Source organism: Aotus nancymaae, unplaced genomic scaffold (assembly GCF_030222135.1).
Source record: "Aotus nancymaae isolate 86718 unplaced genomic scaffold, 86718_ANA_hifiasm-v0.15.2.pri h1tg000003l, whole genome shotgun sequence".
Classification (NCBI taxonomy): Eukaryota; Metazoa; Chordata; class Mammalia; order Primates; family Aotidae; genus Aotus; species Aotus nancymaae.
Window position 1 is genome coordinate 52,978,042 of NW_026988414.1, and position 12,229 is coordinate 52,990,270.

The 12,229-nt window shown below is 42.3% G+C and overlaps 1 protein-coding gene across 1 annotated transcript in view; it reads right to left on the reverse strand.

Annotated features, from left to right (window-relative positions):
• The window catches only part of ADAMTSL1 (ADAMTS like 1), a 433,007-nt gene that overhangs the window by 104,068 nt on the left and 316,710 nt on the right, over positions 1–12,229 (reverse strand). Inside the window, exon 20 of the mRNA XM_021675321.2 lies at positions 5,210–5,337. Within this exon, the coding sequence (XP_021530996.2) occupies positions 5,210–5,337 (128 nt within the window). The remainder of the gene's footprint in view (positions 1–5,209; positions 5,338–12,229) is intronic.

The window sequence follows — 12,229 nt, forward strand, 5'->3', positions numbered from 1 at the left end:
GATGTTGGAATTGCTTTTTTGAGATTGAGCTGTGGCAACTTGGACCATTTATACTTTCTTTTTTATTTCCTCTAGTCAACTGGGGAGCTGAGTAAGATTTTTCTGCTATCCTCTTATCAATTTTATTTAAGTTCTAGAAAAGCTTGGGGTATTTGGTGGGCATTCTGTACATCTGTACTTACTGAGGAAACTCAAGGGCCTTAGCTATTCAAGTATTCTATCAGATATTAAAATCTCCTTGATGGCAGCTTAGATCAGTCAATGGCCATTAACACGTGACCTAGAGTGCCATAAGGAACACAGTCAAACCTTTCCACCTTTCCTTTTTTTTTTTTTTGAGATGGAGTTTTGCTCTTGTCACCTGGGCTGGAGTACAGTGCCATGATCTTGGCTCACTGCAACCTCCGCCTCCTGGGTTCAAGCGGTTCTCCTGCCTCAGTCTCCTGAGTAGCTGGGATTACAGGAATGCACTACCATGCCCAGCTACTATTTATATTTTTAGTAGAGACAGGGTTTCGCCATTTTGGCCAGGCTGGTCTCGAACTCCTGACCTCAGGTGATCTGCCTGCCTTGGCCTCCCAAAATGCTGGGATTACAGGCATGAGCCACTGCGCCCAAACCACCTTTCCTTTTGATCTAGTGCATGGGAGTAGATCTTCCTTTGTTAGCCTTTGCATTGGTGACAAGCCCTCTGTGAGTCTAACTCTTTATAAAGCCAAACCCTCCTTTGTGAACAGAACTGCTGGGTGAAAAATTCAGAATGCCAATTTGAAGTGACTTACAATATGATAAGCTTACACAATTGCTTGCCTTTTATTGTAGCTACTAAATCATGATGGAGAGGCACAGAGGAAGAATAATTTCAAAAAACAGTTGCCTTTTATTTTTATTTTCCCAGTGAGGTTTCTGTGATCTCTTTATTAGACACAATGTGTATTAGCTATTCTACTCATAAAGAGAGAAAAAAAAAAAAACATGCCAGGAAAGGAGAAATATTTTCTGTCGCTCCCTTCCTGTGAAAACATCAGATGAGCTCATCTGTGTTCTCTCCTTTCAATGAAAGATACACTCATCCCTCAGCCCTCATCTTATTCTCATTTCCCATTGATGATGTCAGACAGGCCTTACAGTATCTCTTTTGTGATCTTATAAAATCAATGACAACCAAAAATGTTTCCCTTTTGTCAATGACTTCACCAATGGTCTATACCTGGAAAGGCCCTTATCTGCATTGGTAAATACAGCTAAACTCCACAGATCCAGATTGAAGCAATATACCAGGAAGCTGCTGCTTTCCTTCAAAACCTTGCCTAGGCCACTCAGATTTGGAAGATTTCTGAGCAAGACGGCTGAGTGCTGAATCTAACAGGCCAAGACGGTTCTCCAATCTCTGTGCTATGTCTGTACACATCAGAGAGTCTCCTTTACCTAGCCCTGTTTATTCCTAAACACAAAGTAATTAATACTTCAAAAAGTTAGGTATGTAACATTTCGGTGACATTCCTACAATCCCCTCCCTGCAATCTTCCCCTTCTGTGAGCTACATTCATCTACACTTGGAGCAGTGCAACAGGCATCCAGTTTAGTGAATTTAGAGAAATTTTGTGCCATTTGGTCTAAATGGCTATGAGTTCCCTGCGCTGTTCCAGGGAGGTAGGAAGGAAAACACTGGCCATCTCCAGCTGAGAGACACTTGCAAGGTACTCCCAAATCCCTGAGACCTAAAGATAAAGTCAACACATAATGGAAGAGTTTAGAGAGAAAAAGGCACAAAGGACAATATTTTACAGGCCAAACAGGGCAGGGCAAGGAAGGTTTGGCTGTATATGTCTAAAATGAAATGGTGTTTACATATTCAAAAAAAACTTGTGTATAGAGTAAGACAGAACTCAAACGAATCTGAGAGGCAGAATTGGGACGACACTGGATCCAGAGGATGGGCAAACTCAAAGGCAGGCATCTTGCTGTGGGCCAGGGAGAGCCTGTCAGGCCTCTCTCTCTGTGGCCCTTGAAATATTCATCACAAGCCACCTCCCTTGCTCTGAACCCAGGTGCCCCACATACTTTCCAGATGGCTCATCTAGCTTCCCTAGCTGACACTGAGACATTGAGAGAGCTACCCTACAAAGGGTTTGTGAGCATTTTGGTCCCCGAAAAGGAGTCTCTCCTGCTGTAAAAATAAGTTGGCTTTTGTTGAATGCATTATTCTCTCAATAATGATAATAGTTAACAAATATTCAGTGGCTGCTACATGCTAGCCACAGTTATAAACTTTTTTTTATGAATAACTGCATTTAATCTTCATGAGAACTTTCTGAGTCAGGTACTGTTATTATCACCTTTTTCCAGAGGAAGAAATTGAGTCAGTGAGTATAAAGAAGTTGCTCATGGTTACACTGAGGAAGTGACAGAGCCAGGACACAGACCTAGACCCCAAGGCCCCGGAGCCCGTGACTGCAACTGCCATGCTATGCCTGCTTTTGTGAATCATTATGAACAAATTTCCTTGCATCTGGTCAATGCTGGCACACTGGCAAGACTCAAGTCCATACTTTCCTTATAAAATCATGGAGACACTTGATTAACTTGAGCCTCAAAATTTTTTCCTCTTTGGTCTACATTTCTATTAAAGTCCAGGAAAAACCCTGCCATTTCCTTAAAAACACAGTAGTGCTGAGATTCACCATGAGGATTTGACTGCAAGTGAACTAAATCAATTTCTAAGTTCATACTTGAAAAATATCAGTGTTAAGATTCATACTGAAAGATACATGGAAGCAGGGTTGGGCTAACGCTTTGCACATCTTGTAACTGTTTTCAGGTTGCTCCACTCTCGAAGAGCTAGAGGAAGAAAAGGAGGCTCACATTTATTGAGTGTGAACAATGTGCCTGGCATTGGGTTAAGTGCTTTTTCACACGTGCAATCTTACTTAACCTCACAACAACCCCGTAAAGTAACGTTAGTTTCATTTTTACAGATGAGAACAGAGACTCACTGAGGTTATACACTTTGTCCAAGATCACGTAGCTAATAAGCAGTATAACTGGTAATCAAACTTAGAAATGCCTGATACCCATTCGCCCCCACCCCTCCAATTGAAGTTATATTCAGGTTATATCATACAACCTTGATTAACTTGAGCCTCAAAATTTCCAAAACATGGAAATCCTGCTAAGCAGGATCTCCATGCACACATCTTAAGCAAATTGTAACTACCTCCCAATTGTAGGTAGTCATGTATCCATCTCTTGCCTTCACTCATCTGTAAGCATCAGGGAGCACAAAACTCAGGTTTTATTTATTGTTGTAGGTTCCACAACATGTGGCAGAGGGTACGCTCAGAACAGGAGCTGGTGGACCACCTAATGCTGTGAGCGGAGACATTGCCACAGGTGTGGATGATAAGCTCGGGTAAGGGTGCAAATACAGTCTTAAGGCAATGTACATTTTGAGACTTTGTTTTTAGAAGGACTGCTTGACAGATTTTCCAGTAAACAGAACAAACCCCAGCAGCAAAGGTACAAGGATGCAGCTCCCTCCGCCCCGGGTGTGGTGTCTATAGTCATACTTCACCAGGCAGCCCCTCTCCTCCCCTTCCCTGGTGCCTCTTTGGCTGCTCTGTCTCTCTTCCCTGGCTTTGAACTTGTTGGCAGCCTCCAATAACCCCTCTTCAAAGAGCTGAAGACAAGCCTGATGTTACAATTGCCTTGCTTAATTCCAGACAGGTTTCTATTAATCGTATTAAATTCGGGTGAACAAAGGGTATTTAGTCTGTGACAGAGCTGAACCGTATCTGGATTAATATAAACAAGAGAATTAATCCTGCAAGAGCCACTATCTGCCAGCAACTGGAAAGATGTCAGCAGTGCTCTTGCTAGAGCAGGTTGGAGGGTGGACGCAGGAGAGATTTAACACGATTGGTGCTGAGCATCTGGACTCCGTATAAAGAGGGGAATGAAGATTGCAACTGGAATACATTAGAAGAAAAGCAAATGTTTTATTCACGAAAAATAGGCATTAATAATATCAGTCTTTAATCCGGCCCAGGGCCCCTTAACTGGCCTTCCTGTTGACTTTGATCTTCCCCACAAAGCGGCCTGCTAAGGGTCCCCTCCCAGATCAGCCTGAAGTCATGGGGGCAGAAATGCTGTTGCTAAACAGATATGCAACGGGGTAGCATGTGTGACTGGAGTACAGTGTGACAACATAATCCTGGCAGGGACAGATGAAGTCAGTGTGGGGTGATGTTGGTTTTTCCAGCATCTACTGAATCATCTGATGAGAGCAGCAATTGAAAAAAGTAAATACAAACACATGCCACACAGCCACAAAGACGGGAGTGCCCAGATCCGAGAGGAAGGATCCTATTTTCTCAGATCAGTGGGGAAGTGGGAAGAACAATGAGCTGGGAGTTAGGAGACTCCAGTTCCCTTCTTCTCGCCACTAGCAGAACAGCTGTGTGACCCCAGGTTGCCTGGCCTCTAAGAAACAAGGACCCTGGTCCAGCTGGTATCTAAGGTCTATTTCAGTTTCAAAGACATGGGTTTGTCCTATGCAAAGAGGTTTCACAAAAGCTGTACATGTCTTTTACTACAAGACCACACTTTGGGAGACATTGTACTGAGTTGTGATGTTCTTAAGTCACCATGTGTAGAATGTATTGTCTAACCTCAATGGATAAAGGGGAAGTGTTGGCAGTGCATCAGAGGAAGAGGTTGAAATAAAGCAGAATCAATGAGAAGTTCTGGGGATCACTTCTGCTTCAACCCATGACCACAGAATTCCAATGACTTACGGGTCTTAAAGTCTTTCTTGCAACAGGTGGAACAAGGAGATGACAGGATCCAAAAGAGTCTTCAGTGATAATAATTCACAATTTGTGTTCCAACATGCTACTGACTTACACACATCACCTTTGCTCACATTCTTTCTGCATGAAATATCCCTGTCTCTTACCAAAATTCCACTCACCACAACTCTAAGACCTCCTGGCAGGAATGTACTGTCCTTGCATACTATTTGGTTATCAGTTACAATACTTCATTCTACCTCATACTACATTGCCATTTTATAATTACAGATTACAAACTCCCTGAAGGTGAGATCTGGGTCTCCTTTATCTATGCATCTCTGGGCCTGTTTGACACACTGTAGGCACTCATTCATTAAAGATTTATGAAATGAACACAACAGGGATTTTCAGGTTACCTGCTAATGTGACTGCAATGGAGACAGAGTCAGATCCCAAGGCATTGGTGGCATTACAAGTGTAGAAACCCACATCCGCTTCCACTGGTGCCAAGATCTGTAAGGAGTCATCTGACTGTAGAAGAATCCTGGAGCAACAGAAAAGAAATATAGACCCGGTCAATTCAGTTGACTCCTTTTTGGCATTCAGTATTGGTAAGGCAGGAAGGAACCTCAGGATGTATGCAGAACCCTGTTTTAACGACAGAGACAAACCAGGTAAAAGGACAATCAAGAACCTGGGCTCTCTTGTCTCTGATTGGTGTGAATGTGGTAGTGATCTCAAATAAGAAAGTTTCTCATTACTTTTGCAGCCTGTCGATTATCTGATCTAAATGCTACCAGCTGGAGCAGACAACATATGTGCAGCACCAAATACATACAACACACACAGATGCCAGTGGGGAGTGGGGTGCTAGAACAAATGGTACAGATAGATTTGGGGAAGGATCATTAAAGAAAAAGCAAAGTTACAAAAGAGAAATAGAGCTTGGTTGGATGGTCAAAAGAAGGTAGGGCTTCCAGAGATAAAGAAAGACATCTTGGCCAGACGCGGTGGCTCACGCCTACAGTCCCAGCCCTTTGTGAGGCCAAGGTAGGCGAATCATCTGAGGCCAGGAGTTCGAGAACAGTCTGGCCAACACAGCAAAGCCTCATCTCTACTAAAAATACAAAAAAAAAGAAAAGAAAAGAAAAGAAAAGAAAAGAAAAAAAAAAGCCAGTGTGGTGGCTCATGCCTGTAATCCCAGCATTTTGTGAGGCCAAGATGAGCGAATCATTTGAGGCCAGGAGTTCGAAAACAGTCTGGCCAACATCTGAGGCCAGGAGATCGAAAACAGCCCCATCTCTACTAAAAATACAAAAAAAAAAAAAAAAAAAAAAAAAAAGGTGGGCGTGCGTGGTGACTCAAGTCTGTAATCCCAGCACTTTGGGAAGTCGAGGCAGGCAGATCACGAGGTTAGGAGATTGAGACTATCCTGGCTTACACAGTGAAACCCCATCTCTACCAAAAATACAAAAAATTACCCAGGCATGGTGGCACGCATGGCACACTACTTCCAAGTAGTCCCAGCTACTTGGAAGGCTGAGGGAAGAGAATTGCTTGAACCCGGGAGGCAGAGGTTGCAGTGAGCTGAGATCATGCCACTGCACTCCAGCCTGGGCGACAGAGTGAGACTCCATCTAAAAAAAAAAAAAAAAGTAGCTGGGCATGGGGGTGCACGCCTGTAATCCCAGCTACTCACGAGGCTGATGTGACCGAATTGCCTGAACCTGGGAAGTGGAGGCTGCCGTGAACTGAGCTTACACCACTGTTCTCCAGCTTGGGATACAGAGCATGACTTTGCCTCAAAAAACAACAACAACAAAAAAAACCCAAAACAGACAGACATCTGTTCAGGTTTACAAGTAAAAGCCAGGAATTGCATATTGATGAGAGGATCTTACACACATATTTGAAGGAAATTCTATGTGTAAGACCCCCTACGTAGACACATATACATCTATTGTCTTTATTTAGCTATAAATATTATGAGGTACAAAACTCAGGTTTTTTTTTCTTTTTTTTAGACAAGATCTTGCTCTGTCACCCAGGAGTACAGAGGCACAAACAAAGCTCACTGCCATTTTGCAACTCCTGGGCTAAAGCAATCCTAGCACCTCTGCGTCTTGTGTAGCTGGGATCACAGGCATGCACTACCATTCCCAGCTAATGTTTAAATGTTTGCAGAGCTCAGGTCTTGCCATGTTGCCCAGGCAGGTCTTGACCTCCTGGGCTTCTGTAATCCTCCTCAGGTCTTATTTATCGCTTTTATTTTCTCCAATACAATAGGAAACTCTCTGTAAAGTACGTTCCTAGTAGAATGAAGTCAACACTTGCCCTTCAGGGTCATGGAGAAAAAATTCAGAATAATCACAGTCTACTTCAGACTTTTTTTTTTTAAAATCTGAAAAGACAAGAATCAAACTGTGAGTGCCTACAGTGAGCTTCAAACTCCATCTGTTTTTTTCTTTTCTAGATTTATGCCATTTCCAGAAAGTACCCGCAACATCACAGCAGTTTAATCCATGACTAACAATGGCTTGAACGTGATGTCTTGGTGACTTAGTGAGGCTGGCTGATGATAACTGGAATGTGTATGTGGAGGGGGAAATCTAGAAGGGTTGCGGGGACAGGGGAGAAGCTCAGAGATCCAGTGCCTAGACCCGGCAAGTGCTTTAGGTTGACAGTTCATTTGACCACACAGAAATGGCTCAGTAGCCACTGTTTGGGATCCTAAAACCAGTCATTTCTAGCTTTGTGATTTTTTTTACCTCTCTAGTTTCAAAAGCTTCAGAAAACTGTTCACCCAATATTATGCTAGAATCCATCCCTAGGAGGCAAGCAGTTAATAAGGGGTTGTTTTTCCAGAAAGTGAGAGGGTGGGGAAACCACAGAAAGGTCAGGAGAACTCATAAGACTTTGTGGTAAGATTAAGCCTAGAAGTCAGATCTGCTCCAGCATCACTCTCCCACGATACAATTCTTTCCTCACTATTTCCCTTGCCGGGTCTCTCCAGGCTCAATGACATTTGCAGTTCAGCACCACTTCTAATAGGCTCTCAATTATTCTGAGGTGGGTGACCAGTCTGGCCGTGAAGGAGATCCCTCAGCTTGGCTTTTGGCCTTGGGCCTATTGCATTGCTTATTCCTACCTCCTGTCAGAGGAAAGGCAGGAAGTAAGGAAGTAGAAGTAAGGCTTCCGTCAATCAACCTAGTCATATATGGGCAGCTCCAGTGAAATGGGGAAGGAAACAGACACCTTAAAGGGACGTTTTCGGATGATTTGAGCTTGATTTAGTGCCATTCCAGACCATCACCACTATTACTGGAGACACTCGAGTTTTGTGGCATAGAACTAGAGCTGAAACATTGTGAGGGATGAAAGGAAGCCTCTGAGAGATTGTGATGTAGCTCATCCACCCATTCATTCACTCACCTATCAAACAGCTGCTTTTTTCTCAAAGTCAAATTACATGTTAGTTTATTGCAAAGAAGCTAATAAGAGAAAGATGACTATACAATTTACTTATCTTTGGTAAGTCATACAATATTTTAGATCATAGTATGACTGCTTGCTGAAGGAATCTTATCAGATGCAACATAATGCAGTGCCATCGCTAAGTCTCTTCAGGTGTTCAAGCTGTTTTAGATTACAAAATTAAAAATCAACTTTATGATTTAAATCTTTACTATGTCCCAGGAATATTTATGCTTTCACAAAAATTCTAAATAATAATGAAAGCAGGCTTAGTCAAGTTTCAACAGAAATGAGAATGATGGAACTCAGCAGATCACTATTCAATTTCACCACATGGCAAAGGTAGAAATTAAAATATGCTAAGTTCCCAAATCGTTTAGGGTAGTTGCCTCCCTAACACTGGAAATATCTCTGTTTTCCCTACAGAAAAGGGTTCTTGGGCACTCACAGCAGGAGGCTACAAGATAGTTCTTCTGAACTTTGTTTTGGTCCTACTATGATTTAAGAAGTGGCCATTGGCAAATCTCTTCATATTCTTCTATTTCAGTTTACCAACTTCTGAAACCCAGTTCAAGTATGTTTTCTGGCCAATCAGAGGGAATTGTTAAACTGGGGTAGATAAGGAATTTCTGGACGCTCTTTTGTGAGTCTATTCTTGGTAATGCTGCACACTCTAAATGGCAAATTAACCATGAGGAAGGAGGGAAGATGAGGAGGAAGTGAGAGGGGCACATGATATTGGCCAGTTTTGCTCAGGCAACTTATTAGATCTCCATATTAGAATCATTTTGTTTTTTGCATACAACCGCTGCACCTGTCTGATTTCATGCAGAGGATGTAAACCTCTCCTACACTGGCCCATTTATTTTTAGGTGGGGGTTAGTTTCTGTAGTTACACTGGTTTCTCCAGGCACTAAGTGAGCTACCATGCTTTCTGTTCCTGTCTGAAGCTTGGAAAAAAATTCCTACGAGGTTGATGAAGGGAAGGGAGGTGATCCATTCGAGAGGGTACAGAGTGGTAAGGGTTTGAACTAGAATAGGAGCAGCAGCAAAGAAAAGGATGAGGTGTACATGAGATTTGGCATTTGTACAGTCTATTATTCCATAAACAGTGTATACAAAGAGAAACTATAGTATTTACTTTCATAAAAATAGTCTCAAATATTGTCTTAAGACAAAATCTGCATGTGAGAAAGCCTGAGTTTCTCACGTGTATACTTATAAAAGTCACTTATATTTATAAAATGGAACTGTCTAGCTCAAGGGTGCATAGTTATTTGGGGGCAAAGTCAGGATTTGAAGTAGAATTTCTTGTTCTCGGTCTAGCATTTTTTTCCCCACCTTTGGGACCACCATAAGACTCAACTGTGTAGTCATGCTTTCTTCTTGTAATTAGAAACCTGCCCACAGTGTGTACTTTGTACATTTGGTCCATTTAGATGTTGCCTCCCTTTCTCTAATAATTCACTATGCATAAATCTTTTCAGGGATAGGGGAGGATTTGACTCCTGTTACACATACAATATTCCCATAAAATTGGCAGACGAAGGCGTGAAGGCTGCCACTAGGGGGAGCAGTAGTTCTGGAAGGGGGGTAGTCCCATGCAGGGCTCTCTGGGAAGCACCACCAGGCGAAGGAAAGGGCTTGCTGCAGAGATAGAGGCTTGCTTCAGTTTACCTAGCCTGATGACTAGAGAGCAAGATTTCTAGAAAAAAAAATACACTTTGTATTTCAGGCGTCTACTCTATTAATTTAACTTAATTTGCTAGTAGCTGATTTCTGTCAGCTTATATTTAGGTTCCAAATTTGACAGGCTTGCTTTAGAATGGGCAGGCTGAGAAACACAGGGCTGCTTTCCAAACAAAACCAATAGGATTGCTTTGGGCTGTTTTGGAATTTATGGAATCAGAGGATGTGGGGACATAGACTGGGTACAATTAGGACCTACGCAGCAAGCGGTATCGCGGTCATGTTAGGTATATCAATACTCCCTGCCTTCCTCCCATACCCGTACTCCACTTCCTTTTTAGTTTTCTAGGCTCAAACTTAGTACTTTACTTCTTTGACCCAACTTTTAGCCAGAAAATGAAGGAGCAGTTTTGTTTTGCTGGGGGCCTTTATTTGTAAGCTTCTTTGTGACCACATGCCTTCTTAAGCAGGCTACAAATTAAAGACCAGCTGAGAGGGCACAAGAAATTGTTTTAGTTATATAAGTAAAAATCATTGTCATGCATGAGAATGAGATAGGGACAAAATGCTCATGGGCCAGTTCTACCAAGTATAATCTCCTTCAGGCTAAATCATCTCCTCTGCATTTGCAATGTGCAGTGCTTAAGGGCTCTTATTTGAAATAAAGGCGGCTCTGGGAGTATAAAGCGTCTAGAAATTCTGTGAGTAGGGTGGCATCATGGGGTCCTCTGGATCTTTGGCTCAACTGTGAACACCACTGTCTTGTGTGAGTCCACTTCTCAAACTGATCTCCATGGCCAGCTATGAGGAGCTGCCTTGTGGAGGGAAGACTTCCCAAAGTAGAGCCAAGAGGCTTGGACTCCAATCTAGAGTCATGTGGTGGTCTTGGGCAAGTCATCGACTGTGTGAGTCTTTATGTTTCTTCTATAAATTGAGGCTAATACTGACCTCAGAGTGTTCTTGTAAAGATCTCACAAAAGAGTAGATGGACTCATTCTTACAGTTTTTCAAGCAAAAAGGTCTCAGCTTAAACACCAGATACGTCTAATAAATGATTTTTTTATGGTACATATAACCTAAGTAACCTTGGAATTTCTAGTTGTCAGACAAAATATTCAGGTTCTGGGTACAGAAATGCCCATCTACCACCTGGGATATGTTATTGTGCCATCTCAGGCCTCCCATCCTGACATGTACACATTCCTCAACTATTTTAGGCCTCAACACAGGACTGGAAGTGAGAAATTATGGGTGTATCCTTTCTCTTTAGAACAGTAGCTTTCTCATCTTTTCAAACTTACCTGCCCGCATCCCAACACAAACTTGTTACTCTAGTCAAGACGGCCTCTTTGAAATCTCTTTGTCAGCTTGGGGCTAAAGACAGGCTCCTCTTGCTCCCCTTCCCTTAAGAATAAGTTCAAGTTCTATTTCCTTGTGCCAACACACTCCACAAGAACCTATCCCTTTCCTGATGTAGTTGTTAAAACTGCACCACGAAGCCTTTCCAGTCAACAGTGTCTCCTTTCTTCAGTGAGATTATAAATTATTACCTCATTCCTAGTTCTCTCTTCAGTATTCAGCACAGTGCTGGCACACCAAATAAATACGTAATAAATACTCATCTGGTTACCTTCAAAGCAATGGGGCTGAAAATGATCATATCCACAATATAGCATAGCAGACAGTGGTTCAGAGCACAGACTCTGGAGCCATTAATGATGGGATCAAGTCCTTGCTCTGTCACTTAGTAGCTCTGTACCCTTGGGTAAGAATTTACTTCTCAGGGACAGTTTCCTCATTTCTAAAATGAGGATAACAGTACCTACCTTGGGTTTTTGTGAGGATTCTATATAAGCTAATGTGTTTAAAGGACACAGAAAAGTACCTGGCATGTAGTGAAAAACTACAGAAATGCAGATGATTATGATTCTGTTACGGTTGTTAACATTGCCATGATCATTACCATTCACTCTTCATGCCAGAGCTTATACGTTTTAGAGGTTGTGAATACATCGAGGAAACTGGAAATGTAGAGATTTCACAGAAAAAACATAAATTGGGTTTACAGAAAGTGAGCAAGGGGTTTGCTGTGTGTGGGACCAGGCAGCAGGAGAGAGCAGCAGAAAACTGAGGCCACAGGGCACGCTGGGTTGGCAACTACCTTCATTCCATTCTTGACTCAGGAATCTCTGAATAAGGACAACGAGTTATCTCCATAACTGTATTAACACCATCAACCAAATACTGAAATTTTAGAACGCTTAAAAAAAAAA